Source organism: Rhinoraja longicauda, chromosome 29 (genome assembly GCF_053455715.1).
Source record: "Rhinoraja longicauda isolate Sanriku21f chromosome 29, sRhiLon1.1, whole genome shotgun sequence".
Classification (NCBI taxonomy): domain Eukaryota; kingdom Metazoa; phylum Chordata; class Chondrichthyes; order Rajiformes; family Arhynchobatidae; genus Rhinoraja; species Rhinoraja longicauda.
In genome coordinates this window covers 1,154,331-1,171,979 of record NC_135981.1, presented here as the reverse complement: position 1 = coordinate 1,171,979, position 17,649 = coordinate 1,154,331, and the positions used below count along the sequence as shown (strand labels likewise).

The window sequence follows — 17,649 nt, the reverse complement described above, 5'->3', positions numbered from 1 at the left end:
CTGCCCTCCTTTACCACCTCACACCCCCCTCACTCTTCCCCTTCTCTCCCCCTCCTCTCTCTCCCCCCTCACTACCCTCCCTCACTCCTCCTCTCCCCCTGCACTCCTCCCCTCCTCTACCCCCTCACTCCCCCCTTACTCCTCTCCCTCCCCTCCTCTCCCCCCCTCACACCTCCCCCCCTCACTCCCCCCCCTCACCCCTTCCTCTCTCTCCCTCCCTGTACTTCCCCTCTGTCCTCCCCCCATTCGCCCTCCCTCTTCCCCCCCCTGTCTCCCCTCCCTGCCTCCACCGTGCAGAGGCACCGAACACCAGCCGATCCCGCTGCTCCTGACTATTGAACCAACCTCCCAGAAGCTAAGGTGTAGTCCCGATCTTCCAAACTACAGTCTGAAGAAGGGTCTCGACCCGAAACATCACCCACTCATTCTCTCCGGAGAGGCTGCCTGTCCCGCTGAGTTACTCCAGCATTTGAATCTGTCGACCGCATTGCAACCCATTCACTTTTTACATAGAAACATAGAAAATAGGTGCAGGAGGAGGCCATTCGGCCCTTCGAGCCAGCACCGCCATTCATTGTGATTAAGGCTGATCATGCACAATCAGTAACCCGTGCCTGCCTTCTCCCCATATCCCTTGATTCCACTAGCCCCTAGAGCTCTATTTAACTCTCTCTTAAATCCATCCAGTGATTTGGCTTCCACTGCCTTCTGTGGCAGAGAATTCCACAAATTCACAACTCTGGGTGGAAAAAGTTATTTCTCACCTCAGTTTTAACTCGCGCATTTGCTTTACAACTGACCCTCTAACCATGTAACTAGAGTATATTCTGCACACTGGTATTTTCCCCTTTGCCTTCCCTGTTGAACGTGTGTGCGGCTTGATTATATTTGTTGTGTACGATGTGACAAACAGAAAAAAACACAATGTACACACAAAAAGCTAGAGTAACTCAGCGGGTCAGGCAGCATCTGTGGAGAACATGGATAGGTGACGTTTCAGGTCGAGACCCTTCCTCATTTGGGGCACACCTACACTAATTCACACAGAGTAGTGGGCGGATGGAACAAGCTGCTGGTGAGGTAGTGGAGGCAGTTTCTATAACTATATTTAAAGGACAATTGACGGGTACATGGATATGAAAGGTTTAGAGGGGTAAGGGCAAAACATGGGCAGGTGGGACTAGTGTAGACGTGGCATCTTGGTCGGCAAGGGCGAGTTGGGCCAAAGTTTCTGTGTGGTATGACTCCATGACAAATCTCATGTTATGCATCCCTCATTCCCAACAAGCAGAGAGTGGTCCTGATCTCCATCTACCTCACTGGAGACTCTCACACTGTCCTTAATCGGACTTGACTGGACTTGATCTTGCATTATACATCATTGCCTTTCTCATGTATTCTGTACACTGTGGACGTCATGATAGTAATTGTGTATTGTCTTTCTGCTGATGCTGTCTGTCCGGAGTTCGTACCTTCTCCCCATGACCGCGTGGGTTTTCCCCGGGTGCTCCGGGTTCCTTCCACGCTCCAAAGAAGTACAGATTTGTAGGTAACTTGGTTTGGTAAAATTGCACATTGCCGCTGGTGTGAGATAGTGCTAGTGAACGCTGGTCAGCACTGACTCGGGGGGGGGGGGGGGGGGCAAAGGGCCTGTTTCCATGCTGTATCTCTAACCTAAACGTAAGGTGAGAGGGGCAAAGTTTAAAGGGATGTGTGGGGCAGGTGTTTTATACAGAGGGTGGAGGGTGCCTGGAACGCGCTGCCAGAGGTGGCGACGAGACAGATACGATAGTGGCGTTTAAGAGAGTTTTAGACAGGCACATAGATATGCAGGGAACGGAGGGACGTGTATCACGCGCAGGCACCGTGTTCAGCACGGCTGTGGCGGGCCGAGTGGCCTGCTCACGTGTCTCGGTAAGGCCAGCAGCATAATCAAGGTCGAGTCACACCCCGGCCACTCCCTCTTCTCCCCTCTCCCATCAGGCAAGATGCATAGAAGTGTGAAACCGCACACCTCCAGATTCAGGGACAGTTCTTCCCGGCTGTTATCAGGCAACTGAAGCATCCCACCACAACCAGAGAGCAGTGCTGAACTACTATCTGCCTCATTGGTGACCCTCCGACTAGCAGCGAGTGGGGGAGACACGGCGAGAGGGGGAGGGGGAGTGAGAGGCGGGGAGTGCGGAGAGGAGGAGAGAAGGACGGGAAGAGGGAGGGGAGAGAGGGAGGGGGAGAGGGAGGGGAATAGTGAGAGGGGGAGAGGGAGGGGAAGAGTGAGAGGGGAGAGAGGGGAGAGACGGAGGAGGAGATGGAGGGGAGAGAGGGAAGGGGAGCGGGAGGGGAAGAGGGGGGAGGGTGGGGAGAGATGGAGGGAGAGAGGCAGGGAGAGGGATGGGCAGGGAGAGTGAGAGGCAGGGAGAGGGGGTGGGCTCTAGGACCTGGTTGGGTCGCGGCTTCCTCCACGCTGCGCTGCCGGGCCTGGCCGTGTTCGCTGGGGACGGGAGCTACGTGCTGCCGGCCACTTGGTAGCGGGAGGGGATGGAGCGGGCTGGGCGTTGCACGGCGCTGCTGCTGGGCGGCGCGCTGCTCACACTGGCCCAGTACGAGAAGTACAGTTGGCGCAGTTTCCCGGAGGCCGAACTGGTGCCGCTGGACTCTGCTTACAGCTACTCGCTGGAGCAGTTCACGGCGGGCAACTGGCGGGAGAGTATCCGCTATCTGGAGCTGAGTCTGCGGCTATACCGCTTGTTGCGGGAGAGCCAGGCGCACTGTAGCAGCGAGTGTCCGCTGCCCGCCGCCGCTCCGCCACCACTCGCATCCAACTTCAGCGAGCTGCAGGCCTTCGCCCAGATCCTGCACCGGGCCATGTGTCTACGGCGCTGCAAGCACTCGCTGCCGTCTTCAAACTGCCCTACCCCGCCAAGGAGACCCTGGAGCAGCTGGACGATCGCATTCCCTACAGGTACTTGGAGAGCGCCTACTTCCAGGTGGGGACCGGCAGCCGCGGGACGTTGAAACATTCGCGCTCGCTCGCTCTGTACACTGGAACCACCCACTGGACACACTGGAACCACCCAGTGGATACATTGTAACCAACGGGGATACACTGTACCCAACCAGTGGATACACCATCAACCCTCCAGTTGATACACTGTAACCACCCAGTGGGACACACTGTGACCACCCAATGGTTACACTGGAACCATACGGGGATACATGGTCAACACACAGTGGATACACTGCAACCACCCAGTGGGCACACTGTGACCACCCAGTGGATACACCATCAACCCCTCCAGTTGATACACTGTAACCACCCAGTGGATACACTGTGACCACCCAGTGGATACACTGTAACCAACGGGGATACACTGCAATTACCAGGGTTTGCACTATAACCACACCGGGACACTGTAACCACCAGTAGATACACTGTAATCACCCAGCGGATACATTGTGATTACCCAGTGTAAACACTGTAACCACACGGGGACACATTGTATTCATCCAGTGGGTGCATTGTATTCATCCAGTGGACACACTGTAACCATCCAGTGGATACACTGTATTCGCCAGTGGACACTGTATTCGCCCAATGGATACACTGTAATCGCCCAGTGGATACACTGTAATCGCCCAGTGGATACACTGTAATCGCCCAGTGGATACACCGTAACCACACACGGAGCCACTCGTTTATAGCGCGTGTTATCTCGCACGTCTCCGGTTACTCGCGGTGTTTTCGCGTTGTGCTTGAGGTCTGTGACTGAACTTGTATTATTCTGCTTCAACATCTGCACCTCCTTAAGTCTCCATTTTGACTCTTATTGTTGGATAAGTGAACACGTTCGGTCTTTATTTTAAAGTAGTGGATTGAGTCGCGGGCCCCGACTTCACGTTGCGGGGGAGCCCCGCGTGTGTGACTCCAGTCCCTGTCACTGAACTTTATTTAAAGACCATTTGAGCTCAATTCCACCTGGTAGGATTAAACTGGGCCAGTGAGAGTTTAATCTGATCGATAGAGTGTAACACCTCTCCCCCTCCCCCTCCCCACCCCTCACCCCCCCCCCTCTCTCCTGCCATTCTCTCTCTCCCACCCATCCTCTCCTCCCCCTCCCTCTCTCCTGCCATCCTCCCCCTCCCTCCCCTCTCTGGCTGCGAAAGTGGCGGCGCATTCCAGTTACTCTGCGCCTCATGAGTCTGTCTTTCCCCGCCTGGACAGACGCTGTCTGTTCTCAACCACCCCCCGCGTCAGGTTGCGGCGTGAGTGTAGGCGGGTCGGCGAGGCTGTGGAAAATGCCACGTCCCCGCTCGGCGCTCGGCTCCTCCCGGCCCGGCCCAGCCCAGCCCAATGGCGGCGGCGACCCAACTTCGGACCTGGCACCGCGGTCCCGGGCGCAGCCAATTCATCGGGTCATAAGTGATAGGAGCAGAATTAGGACATTCGTCCCACCAATCATGGCTGATCTATCTGTCCCTCCTAACCCCTCATTCTCCTGCCTTCTTAAGGGATTGGACAGGCTAGGTGCGGGTAACATGTTCCCGATGTTGGGGGAGTCCAGACCCAGGGGTTACAGTTTAAGAATAAGGGATGGGCCATTTAGGTCTGAGATGAGGAAAACCTTTTTCGCCCAGAGAGTTGTGAATCTGTGGAACTCTCTCCCACAGAAGGCAGTGGAGGCCAATTCATTGAATGTTTTCAAAAGAAGATTAGATTTAACTCTTAGGGTTAACTGAATCAAGGGATATGGGGATAAAGCAGGAACGGGGTACTGATTTTGGATTATTAGCCATGATAATATTGAATGGCAGTGCTGTATCAAAGGGCCGAATGGCTTCCTCCTGCACCTACTTTCTATATTTCTTCCCATAACTTCTGACACCCGGGTACAAATCAATAATCTATCTCTGCTTTAAAAATATCCACTGACTTGACCTCCTCAGCCTTCTGTAGCAGAATTCCACAGATTCACCGCCCTCTGACTGAACAATTTTCTCATCTCCTTCCAAAAGGAACGTCCTTTAATTCTGAGGCTGTGCCCTCTGTTCCTAGACTCTCCCACTAGTGGAAACATCCTCTCCACATCCACTCTATCCAGGCCTTTCACTATTCTGTAATTCGGTCCCCCTTCATCCTTCTAAACTCCAGCAAGTACAGGCCCAGTGCTGACAACCCCACTCAGGAACGGGTGGAGAGCTTGAAAGGACACCTTCTAGGCAGCGAGTTCGCACAAAACGCTGGCGTAACTCAGTGGGTCAGACAGCATCTCTGGGGAAATGAAATAGGTGACGTTTCCGGTTCCTTGTCTCCAGAGATGCTGCTTGTTTAGGTTTCTGTGTCTCTCTTTGGTGTAAACCGGCAACTGCCGTTCCTTGCTGCGCACTTTGTTGGCCGGGAGATGGAGTGGGAATGGTGGAACCCATCAAGTCTCCGGTGAAGGGGGTAAGAGTAGGTGGGGCCCATGAGCTGACAGCTAGTTAGTTTGAGGAGGAGGCCATTCGGCCCATCCCGGCTCTGTTGTCGGTCCGGAAGAGAGATGCCCTTTCAACCCAACTTTCCCCATTCCTGTTAAGATTTTCTTTTACGGATGTTTTGTTTAGTTTAGTTTTCAGATACAGCACGGAAACAGGCCCTTCGGCCCACTGAGTCCGCACCGACCAGCAATCACCCCGTACACTAGCACTATCTTATACACACTTGGGACAATTTACAATTATACCAAGCCAATTGACCGACAAACCTGCACGTCTTTGGAGTGTGGGAGGAAACCGGAGCACCCGGAGAAAACCCCGCAGATCACGGGGAGAACGTGCAAACTCCACACAGACAGCACCCGTAGTCAGGATCGAACTCGGATCTCTGGTGCTGTGAAGCAGCGACTCGATAAGATCTGCCCTCATCCTCTTGCACTCCAATGAATCGAGTCCCAGCCTGCTCAACCTCCCCTATAGCTCACACCCTCGAGTCCTGGCAATCTCCTTGTAAATCTTCTCCGTACCCTTTTCAACTGGAGAACATCTTTCCTGTAACACGGTGCCCAGAACTGAACACAATACACCAAATATAGAAGAAATAGAGGAGAGAAGGAATGGGCGACAATTCGGGTGGAGACCCATTGAGTTCTCATTCCTTCTCTCCAGAGATGCTCCTTGGCCCGCTGAGTTGCTCCAGCATTTCGTGTCTGCAGTGTACAGTGTTATTAATATTAAGAATGGAGCAGGTTGCATGAGCTGCTCCTAATGCAGTGTTTGTGTGTCTGCACCCTAAGGTGGTGGCCTGGCCCAGTGACGGTTTCTTCACTTGCCCTCTGATTTGTGCCTTTGCTCCTCAGCTCCATAAGCTGGAGAAATCCATCGCTGCTGCTCACACCTTCCTGCAGCGGAATCCCAAAGATGCGGCCATGCAGAAGAAGATGAGTTATTACAAAACCATCCCCGACATCGAGACCTACCTGGTGGATGTGGAGGCTCGGGAGCACGAGGTGAGATGAGGTCCCGCTGAGAGTGGTCACGGTAGGAACAAGGAACTGCAGAATCCGGTTTTATACCAAAGATAGACACCGAGTGCTGGAGTAACAGCTGCTCAGGCAGCATCTCTGGAGAAAAAGCATCAACGTTTCGGGTCAAGACCCTTCTTCAGTCTCACCTATCCATGTTCTCCACAGATGCTGCCTGACCCGCTGAGTTACTCCAGCACTTTGTGAAACGTCACCTATCCATGTTCCCCACAGATGCTGCCTGACCCACTGAGTTACTCCAGCATTTTGTGTCAATCTTCGATTTAAACCAGCATCTGCAGTTTTTCCCTATACAACATCAGAGAGTCGTAGAGAGCCATAGTAACACTGCGTGGAATCAGGCCCTTCGGCCCAACTTGTCCACACTGACCAACATGTCCCATCCACACTAGTCCCACCAGGCTGCGTTTGGCCCATATCCCTCTAAATCTGGCCTATCCATGTACCTGTCTAAATGTTTCTTAAACGTTGCGATAGTCCCTGTCTCAACTACCTCCTCTGGCAGCATGTTCCATACACCCACCACCCTTTGTGTGAAAAGGTTACCCCTCGGATTCCTATTAAATCTTTCCTCATTCGCCTTGAACCTATGTCCTCTGGTCCTCTGGTCCTCGATTCCCCTACTCTAGGCAAGAGACTCTGTGCGTCTACCCGATCTATTCCTCTCATGAGGACATTGTGGGGCTACTCACTATCCCGCGGTCTAGGCTTAAGCTCAGGGGTGACCTCGCTTTTGCGGTTGCAGCTCCTAGACTGTGGAACAGCATCCCTCTCCCATCAGAACTGCCCCCTCCATCGACTCCTTTAAGTCCAGGCTCAAAACCTATTTCTACTCCCTAGCGTTTGAGGCTCATTGAGGAGGCGCTGTGAACTGTTTGCGTGCTACTGTATGTTTCATTTTTTTCCTTAGTACCTAATCAGATGTACAGCACTTTGGTCAACGTGGGTTTTTTTAAAATGTGCTATACAAATAAAATTGACTTGACTTGACTTGACTTGACTGTTCCTGTGCTGTACTGTTCGATGATGTTCTGAGTGCTGGAATCCTCGGCAGGGCTGCAGTTACCTGTCAGGTCATTAACTAGACATCGGACACTACAAAACCAGGGCGTCACGGTGGCACAGCGGTAGAGTTGCTGCCTTTCAGCGCCAGAGACCCGGGTTTCATCCTGACTGTCCGTACGGAGTGTGCACGTTCTCCCTGTGACAGCGTGGGTTTTCCCCGGGTGCTTCGGTTTCCTCCCACTCCAAAGACGTGCAGGTTTGTAGACTAATTGGTTTGGTAGAATTGTAAATTGCCCCTCGGTGTGTGGGATAGTGCTAGTGCAAACTTGTAGGGCCGAATGGCCTGTTTCCGCGCTCTTATCCCTAAAATGAACAAAAGAAGGGGGGGGGGGTAGAGGGGAGGTTGGAAGAAACTGAGTCTGACGAGCAGAGGTCAGAGTGAGGGGTCGTCCCCAACTCCAGTCAATTGATTGTCCTGATTACATTTGACGTTGCAAGCCTCGATGTCAACTTTCCCAAGTTAACAATGCTCTATTCAACATTCCTTGAACCCTTTGATCTCTCGTTTTCACACCTCACCCTTCCACATCTCTCGCTTCCCTCTCCCGGACTCTCAGTCTGAAGAAGGGTCTCGACCCGAAACGTCACCCATTCCTTCTCTCCAGAGATGCTGCCTGACCTGCTGACTTTTCACTCTGTGATTTTGTGTGTCTCTAACTGCCGACAGACGCTGTTCTTGAAGGCAGTGAAGGCTTACAACAGCGGCGATTTCCGCAGCAGCATCACGGAGATGGAACACGCGGTCCCGGAGTATTACCGAGCGCACCACGACTGTCTCAGCGGCTGTGAAGACTCGTGCGACGTCACTGACTTCAAGGACTTTTACCCGTCGATAGCAGGTCAGTTCCCCCACGTTCTCACCCAACGGGCATGTACGCCCTAAGTGCTGGAGTAACTCAGCGGGTCAGGCAGCATCTGTGGAGAACATGGATGGGTGACGTTTCAGGTTGAGACTCTTCTTCAGCCTCTCGGTTCAGAACTGGGTCTGGATTCCGGGTGGGTTGATGGCCTGCTTGGTCTGGGTCTGTCAACTCACCTGCATGCCAGGTGTGAGCTGGGGAGGACGGGGGGGGGGACGGTGTAACCAAAATCCATGATAACCTGAGGGGTGACTTTTTCACACAGAGCGTGGTGGGTGCATGGAACGACCTGCCAGAGGAGGTAGTTGAGGCTGGGACTATCCCAAAGTTTAAAAAACTATTAGACAGGTACATGGATAGGACAGGTTTGGAGGGATAAGGATCAAGCGCAGGCAGGTGGGACTAGTGTAGCTGGGACAAGTTGGCCGGTGTGGGCAAGTTGGGCTGATGGGCGTGTGTCCACACTGTGTTACTCTCTGACTATCTCTCCCCCTCCACAGAACACTACGTGGAAACACTGAAGTGCAAAGTGAAATGTGAGCAGAACCTGACTCCCAACGTCGGTGGCTTCTTTGTGGAGAAGTTTGTGGCCACGATGTACCACTACCTGCAGTTTGCTTACTACAAACGTGAGTACCAGCCTCACACACCTGCTTCACCTCAGCTCAAGCTGCTCTGTGTCTCACCGCCATCTGTCTGCGGTCTGGAGCTGCTCGCCACGGGCGGCGGTGGAGGTCGAGTCAGTGGGGATGTTTAAGGCAGAGATTGGCAGATTCTTGATTAGTGCGGACGTCGGTCTGTAGGTTAATTGGTCCCAGCTGTCGGGTAGTGCTGGTGTGCGCGGACTCGGTGGCAGGGAAGGGGGTGCAGAGTTGCGAGGGTGGGGCTGGGTGGGAGGGTGGGTGGGTGTGGGTGAGGAGGGGGCTGGTAGTGAGGGGGTGAGGTGGGTGGGGGGAGGGATGGGTGGGGGGGGAATGGGTGGGTGGGTGTGGGTGAGGAGGGGGGATGGGTGAGGGGGGATGGGTGGGGAGGGGGATGGGTGGGGGGGGGATGGGTGGGGGGGGGGATGGGTGGGGGGGGATGGGGGGGGCGGTGGGGGTGGGTGAGGGTGTGGCTATGTCGGGTGGGTGGGGCTGGGTGACTGGGGGTATGGCTGGGTGGGGGAGGGACGGTGGAGCTGGGTAGGAGGGTGATTGAGGAGGTGGGGGGGGCTGGGTCTGGGGTGGGGGATTGGGCGGTTGGGGGTGGGAGGGTGGGTGAGGAGGTGGGGGGGTGGGGGTGGGAGTGGCAGGGTGGGGGGGGGGGGTGAGGAGGTGGGGGGGTGGGTCGGGGGTGGGGGGGCTGGGTCAGGGGTGGGGGGTGGGGGATTGGGCGGTTGGGGGGTGGGAGGGTGGGTGGGGGAGTGGCAGGGTGGGGGTGGGAGGGTGGGTGGGGGAGTGGCAGGGTGGGGGTGGGAGGGTGGGTGGGGGTGGCAGGGTGGGGGTGGGAGGGTGGGGTGGGGGAGTGGCAGGGTGGGGGTGGGAGGGTGGGTGGGGGAGTGGCAGGGTGGGGGTGGGAGGGTGGGTGGGGGAGTGGCAGGGTGGGTGGGGGAGTGGCAGGGTGGGTGTGGCAGGGTGGGGGTGGGAGGGTGGGTGGGGGAGTGGCAGGGTGGGGGTGGGAGGGTGGGTGGGGGAGTGTGGCAGGGTGGGGGTGGGAGGGTGGGTGGGGGAGTGGCAGGGTGGGTGGGGGAGTGTGGCAGGGTGGGGGTGGGAGGGTGGGTGGGGGAGTGGCAGGGTGGGGGTGCAGGGAGCTGACGCTGCGTTGTGTTGTAGTGAACGACATCAAGAAGGCGGTGTCGTGCGTCGCCACCTTCATGCTCTTTGACCCACACGATGACGTCATGCAGCAGAACCTGGTATATTATCGCTTCTACCGTGAGAAGTGGGGGCTGGGGGAGGAGGACTTTCAACCCCGCGCTGTGAGTATCGGGGTTCTCCCCATTCCCCGCCCCCCCCCCCCCCCCCCCCCCCGTCCCACAGCGTCGCCGCATCGCCGGACCCCCCCCACCATTCCCCCACCCCCACCCCTGCTCGACCTCTCCTGGGTCACAGGGCAGGGACAGGTTGAGTTCTCCCGTCTCCCACCGGGCAAGAGGTACAGAAGTGTGGAAACGCACCTCCAGATTCAGGGACAGTTTCTTCCCGGCTGTTCTCAAGCAACTAAACCATCCTCCCGCGACTGGAGGGCGGTGCTGAGCTACTATCTGCCTCATTGGTGACCCTCGGACTACCTTTGATCGGACTTTGCTGGCTTTACCTCGCACTAAACGTTATTCCTTGATCATGTATCCAGCACGCAACAAAACCTTTCACTGTACCTCGGTACACGTGACAATAAACTAAAGTGAACTGGGGATCAGACCCAGGGCGAGAGACTGACAGGGCAGGGCAGGGCAGGGCAGGGCTGGGGTTGGGGGGGGGGACAGGGGGGAAGGGGGGGTCAGAGATAAGATGGGGTGGGGGTCACACTACCCCATCGAAAAGGCTTTTAAGATAAACCCACAAACCTGCACATCATTGGAGTGTGGGAGGAAACCGGAGCACCCAGAGAGAACACACTCGGTACCAGGGACAATGTACAAACTGCGTACAGACGGCACCCGTAGTCGGGATGGAACCCGGGTCTCTGGCGCTGCGAGGCAGCAGCTCTACCCGCTGCGCCACCCTGGGGTCAGTGGTGCTAACTGCATCTGCAGGTCTCCCCACCTCGTGTTACTGAGAACTGTTGATAACCGGACAGCTTGCTGCATGCCTGGCTCACATAAAAAAACAGCGCACGGGAAGGCGGCGCAGCGGGTAGAACTGCTGCCTCACAGCGCCAGAATCCCTGGTTCCATCCTGACCACGGGCGCTGTCTGTACGGAGTTTGCACGTTCTCCCTGTGATAGCGTAGGTTCTCTCCGGGTGCTCCGGTTTCCTCCCACACTCCACAAGAGGTGAAGGTTTGTAGGTTAATTGGCTGAGGTAAAAATTGTAAATTGCCCCTAGTGTGTGTGGGATAGTGCTCGCGGGGCGGTGCGGACTCGGTGGGCCGAAGGGCCTATTTCCGCGCTGTATCTTTGAAGTCTAAAACAGAGGACAACAAAGAGCGATGTGTGTTGCAAGCAGGGCAGTACTGCCTCAGACCGAGTTCCCACACAGTAAATGGTCCTGGTACCCCTAAAGCAGCTGGTAAATCCATCCCCATCCTCAACTGTGTCTTACACTGAGCATAAGATGGGTGGGAGGGGGGGGGAGGTGAGGGGGGGGGGGACAGATTCTTTGAACCCCAAAGTAAGTATTGAAGTAATAATTTAATTGTTCTATCTGGGACACACAACAATAATATTCTCTTGACTCTGGAACCGGCTCGCTGGCAGTCAGTTTGGGAAGTTGCCCCTTTGTGGCCGGCTTGTTCCATAGAAACATAGACAATAGGTGCAGGAGGAGGCCCTTCGGCCCTTCGAGCCAGCACCGCCATTCAATGTGATCATGGCTGATCATCCACAATCAGTAACCCGTGCCTGCCTTCTCCCCATATCCCTTGATTCCGCTAGCCCCGAGAGCTCTATCCAACTCTCTTTTAAATTCATCCAGTGAATTGGCCTCCACTGCCCTCTGTGGCAGAGAATTCCACAAATTCACAACTCTCTGGGTGAAAACGTTACTTCTCACCTCAGTTTTAAATGGCCTCCCCTTTATTCGTAGACTGTGGCCCCTGGTTCTGGACTCGCCCAACATTGGGAACATTTTTCCTGCATCTAGTTTGTCCAGTCCTATTATAGTTTTATACGTCCCCTGGATAACCGACCTATCCGTTTGCTGCCAGGACGCTCAGCTTTACCGCAACGTGACGCGGCTACAGATCCAGTGGCTGGAATTCGCAGACAGCTTCCTGCAGGCGGATGATGAGGTGAGACATGGTCCCTGGCAGAATCCTACAGCACAGACACAGGCCCTTTGGCCCTACTCATCCCTGCTGACCTAGACATCCTGTCTGAAGAAGGGTCTCGACCCACAATGGCACCCACTCCTTCTCTCCAGAGATGCTGCCTGCCCCGTTGAGTTACTCCAGCATTTTGTCTCCATCTTCGGTTTAAACCAACATCTGCAGTTCTTTCCTACACAAGACATCTATCCAAGCTAGTCCAATATCCCTCTGAGCACTTTTGTCCACCTCCTCTCCAAATGTCTTTGAAATAATGTTAAATATTTTAAATATTACATAGAAACATAGAAAATAGGTGCAGGTGGCCATTCGGCCCTTCGAGCCAGCACCGCCATTCATTGTGATCATGGCTGATCATCCCTAATCAATAACCCGTGCCTGCCTTCTCCCCATAACCCTTGATTCCACTAGCCCCTAGAGCTCTATCTAACTCTCTCTTAAATATATTGCACTACCTATTTTCATCCCTCATATTTTAAGCAATGTTATGAATATTTTAAAACATATTTTAATATTTTATATTTTGCACCTTGTAGAAAATATCTTAAACATTGCACCAGTGTACTCTGCACCTCATGTACAAATATTGTTAAATATTGTTCCCCCATTACAGCTCCCTGTGGCAGCTCGTTCCACGCACCCACCACCCTCCGTGTGGAAAACGTTGCCCCTCAGGTCCCTGTTAGACCTCCCCCTTCTCCCCTTAAACCTCTGCCCTCCGGTTTTAGCTGAAGATAGAAACAAATAGCTGGAGTAACTCAGCGGGTCAGGCAGCATCTCTGGGAAGAAGGAACGGGTGGACCCTTCTTCAGACAAAGCGCTTTGACCTGAAACGTCACCTGTTCCTTTTCTCCAGAGATGCTGCCTGTCCCGTTGAGTTACTCCGGCTTTTGATTTAAACCAGCATCTGCATTTTTCCTCTAGTTTTAAACTCTAACCATGAGATAAAGACTGTAAACATCGAACTTATCAACAGTAACAGTTAAGGAATACACAGTAAACTGATGACAATTTATCCTTGTCTTTACTTTTATTTATAATGAATGATCTCTTGCGATCCACTTTGCTGCTGTAACACAGTAAATTTCCCCGGTGTTGGACGAATAAAGGAATATATATTATTATTATAGTATGCCCATTATGATTATCACAAACCTTTATAAAGTCACCCCTTAAAATGTGATACCTTCCATTTGTACCAGCATCTGCAGTTATTTTCCTGCACGCCTTAAAATGTTTTAATATTTTTTTAAATACTTTAAAAATATGATGGATGAAAATCCATCGCTCGGACATTCCAAGGTCAAAAATCCCAACCTATCAGCCTCTCCTATGTCCCAAAGCTTTCACCCTAATAACATCCTGGTTTCTGGACCGTGTTCAGTTTAATGCTTTCCTTCATGTAGCTGGGTGGGGAACAACAAGCTGGCTGAGGTACAGCGCCAGAGAAACGGGTTCAATCCTATACGGTGTTTGCACGTTCTCCCTCTGACCGCGTGGGTTTTCTCCGGGTGCTCCAGGTTTCCTCGCACACTCCAAAGACGTGCAGGTTTGTAGGTTAATTGGCATCGGTAAACATTGTAAATTGTACTTCGTGTGTGTAGGATAGTGCTAGTGTTCAGAGATCACAGGTCGGCACGGACTCGATGGGCCAAAGGGCCTGTTTCCACAATGCGCCTCTCAACTAAACTAGATCCTACTGCAACTAGGGAGCGGTCCTGGACTACTATCTACCTCATTGTTGACCCTCGGACTATCTTTGACCGGACTTTGCTGGCTTTACCTTGCACTGAACGTTATTCCCTTATCTTCTATCTGTACAATGTGAACGCTCGATTGTAATCACGTATCGTCTTTCCGCTGACTGGGTAATACGCCACAAAAGCTTTTCTCTGTACCTCGGTACAGGTGACAATAAAGCAGACTGCACTGATCTCCGGTTCTATTGGCAGATGGAGGTGTCGGAAGAGCCCGTTCCCGGTGGGCAGGGGGTCCTGTCGGATGCGGAGTTCGAGGGGATGGGCGACTACGAGGAGTCGATCGTGGCCGATTGGTGGCAGGTCCCAAAGCAGAAGGGAGACGTGGACGACGCATCGGACTAGTGTGTGGGTCGCAGAGCCTGAAGGCTCGGACACTGCAGGGTGGCCGGCTGGCTCAGTGCAGCGGCCAAAGATCAGGGGGAGAGGAATGTGCGTCCATTACCGTGTCTGACATCATCCCGGGAGCCGTGAGGTGAGAGAGTGGAGCCGGCGGCTCACAGCGGAGAGAAGCTCATTTGCAAAGTTACTCATCCACTTGAAGCTGGCGCACTCTGGATCACTGACAGCTGCCCACATCTCCTGGTACTGAGCCATAGAGTCACACAGCGTGGAAACAGGCCCTGCGGCCCAACTTGCCCACACCGGCCAACATGTCCCGCCTACACTAGTCCCACCTGCCCGTGTTTGGCCCATATCCCTCTCTCCCTATCTAAATGCTCCTTAAACGTTATGATAGTCCCTGCCTCAACTACCTGCTCCGGCAGCTTGTTCCATACACCCACCACCCTTTGTGTAAAAAAGGTTACCATTCGGGTTCCTATGAAATATTTCCCCCCTCACCTTTAAAAACTCGGGATGGACCAATGATTCAGTCAGCTGGTTAAAACCTCAAGTTGCATTTTGAGATTCTTGGTTCATTTTCAAGATCTAACGATCAGTCAATAAAGGTTAGATTTCCATTGTGTGCGGCATTACTGTGGGGACGGGCCAGATCGCCTGTGACTTCCAAGGAAGGGCAGGAGATGTTGGTCTTGGCAGCACCACCTGTCTGAGTCAGAATGGCGGGTGTGGTCCAAACTAGAAACACAGCCTCCAGCAAGGAATGCAGATGCTGGTTTACACCGAAGATAGACACAAAATCCTGGAGTAACTCAGCGGGTCAGGCAGCATCTCTGGAGAACGTTGGGAATGGTGACGTTTTGGGTCGAGACCCTTCTTCAGACTGAGAGTCAGGGGAAAGGGAGACTAGAGATATGAAAAGGTTCGGAACAAATCAGAGAGCAGGAGGAATGACGGGGGGGGGGGGGGGGGCAACGTGAGAGAATGTTGCAGAACTCTCGTTGGAGAGAGAACTTCTCCACAGTAGGCATTCTGATTTGTTTTGTCAGCAGTTGCAAATCAGCCAATGAGATCGATTTGCCGAACGTTTAGTTTTATCGTTTAGTTTAGTGATACAGCTTGGAAACAGGCCCTTCGGCCCATCTAGTCCACTGCGACCATCGATCACCCTCTTTCCATCCTGGGAGAAAAGGTTCTGACTGTCTACCCTGTCTATACATCTCTTGGGTCTCTCTGCAACCTCCTCCGTTCCAGAGAAAACATTCCAAGTTTGTCCGACCTCTACTTACAGCTATTAGCCTCTCATCTGGGCACCATTCTGGGGGTTATAAAGTGCAGGAGTAACTCAGCGGGTCAGGGAGCATCTCTGGAGAACATGGGTGGGCGAGATTTTGTGACTGATCAGTCTGAAGAAGGGCCTGACCCGAAACGTCACCTATCCATTTTCTCCAGAGATGTTGCCTGACCCGCTGAGTTACTCCAGCACTTTGTGTCCTTTTGAGTAAATTGGCATCTGCAGTTCCTTGTTTCAGTATTCTTTATGTTCAATGTGGTCACAGCGCTGTCGCTGACCCCCCCCCCCCTCCCCCAGCTCCACATCCTCCCAGAGTCTCTGTGCTCCATCTGATTGAGCTTGCCTGTCGTGCTTCCACCCCAAGCAGCCTTGTCCCCACAGTCTGGGCCCCCAGCCCCGCCGCTCCAGAAATCTCCCTCTCCCTGTTCTGCTCTGGTCTGACGAAGGGTCTCGACCTGAAACGTCTCCCATTCCTTCTCTCCAGAGATGCTGCCTGTCCCGCTGAGTTACTCCACCATTGTGTGTCTATCTTCGGTGTACACCAGCATCTGCAGTTCCTCCACATTTCATCTGCTGCATTCTAGGTGCTGTTTCAAACCTACCTCTTTGACCAACTCTTTGCTCATCTGTCCTGAAGTCTCCTCTTACAAAATAGGACTGACCAAATGGGTTGTTTTTAAAAACGTTTCCTTTTGTCTCCATGTCACTGGTTGGTGGGCAGAGATACTCCTTAGTTTCAGTTTGGTTTAGTTTATTGTCACGTGTAACGAGGTACAGGCGAGTACTGAATGCAGAGACTGGTTTGTTCTTATAGTTTAACATTTTCAGCCTCTACCAAATTTTACGGATAAATTGCAAGATTCGTTAAACAACGGATGTGATGGATTGCAACGTTCTGCGCACATTTTCCGTTTTTGGCGCGCACTCGTGCCCGGCAACAATGAGACTGAAGCGGTTCTGAAGTGTAAAGCTCTCGGCAGGGAGGAGGCAGTGTATAGTCAAATGCACCGCCGCTCGGGTGTTGCCTTCGAAACCCGCTGAAGAACTCAAAGTCCCGGTAAACTCCGAATCCGAATCTAAAGTCACGTCTGCAGTGCCGATTGTCCCAAATGACTCGCCTTACAATCTCAGTCCTTATTTCCAGCCCTGATACGTCTGGTTTAATATGTCCACATTAGGGGGAAATAACGTGTATATTTTTTACCTCAGCGATTTTCAGCTGCTTTCTTTCTGTCGTTGAGTTCAAGCTGGTTTTAATGTTTAGAAAACGGCACAGGATGTTTTGTTAAAAAAATAAAATGAAATGCTGATACCATGGAGTGGAGTTTTGTCCTCTGGTAAATTTTCTAGGTGATGGTGGTGAACGAGCCGCTGTTCCCCCCGTGTCCACCAGGTGCCGCTGCTGCTCCCCCCGTGCCCACCAGGTGCCGCTGCTGCTCCCCCCGTGTCCACCAGGTGCCGCTGCTGCTCCCCCCGTGCCCACCAGGTGCCGCTGCTCCCCCCCGTGCCCACCAAGTGCCGCTGCTGCTCCCCCCGTGTCCACCAGGTGCCGCTGCTGCTCCCCCCCGTGCCCACCAGGTGCCGCTGCTCCCCCCGTGCCCACCAGGTGCCGCTGCTCCCCCAATGCCCACCAGGTGCCGCTGCCGGCCGCTTGCCCTCTGCTGCAGTTCCAGCTCCACACAAACTCCGCCAGACTTTGCCTAGCGCCTGGGATTCCTGCAGGGCCAGTCCCGGCCTCCGGCAGCAAAGCGGGATGTGGGAGGCTGCTTCACCCGCAGAGGTTCTGAGGAGGCAGGATCCGGGACAGCGTGACGCCTTGTGCAATGAGCTTTAATTGAAACTCGACC

At 53.7% G+C, this 17,649-nt stretch overlaps 1 protein-coding gene across 1 annotated transcript; it reads left to right on the top strand.

Annotated features, from left to right (window-relative positions):
* Positions 1-2,536: 2,536 nt before the first annotated feature.
* LOC144607713 (endoplasmic reticulum protein SC65-like) lies at positions 2,537-17,103 on the top strand. The gene is given in 8 exon segments (XM_078424739.1): positions 2,537-2,896; positions 2,899-2,987; positions 6,333-6,482; positions 8,251-8,422; positions 8,944-9,072; positions 10,255-10,400; positions 12,290-12,373; positions 14,362-17,103. Coding segments are annotated over 8 exon segments (1,278 nt in total). The 5' UTR covers positions 2,537-2,538; the 3' UTR covers positions 14,512-17,103.
* Positions 17,104-17,649: the final 546 nt, after the last annotated feature.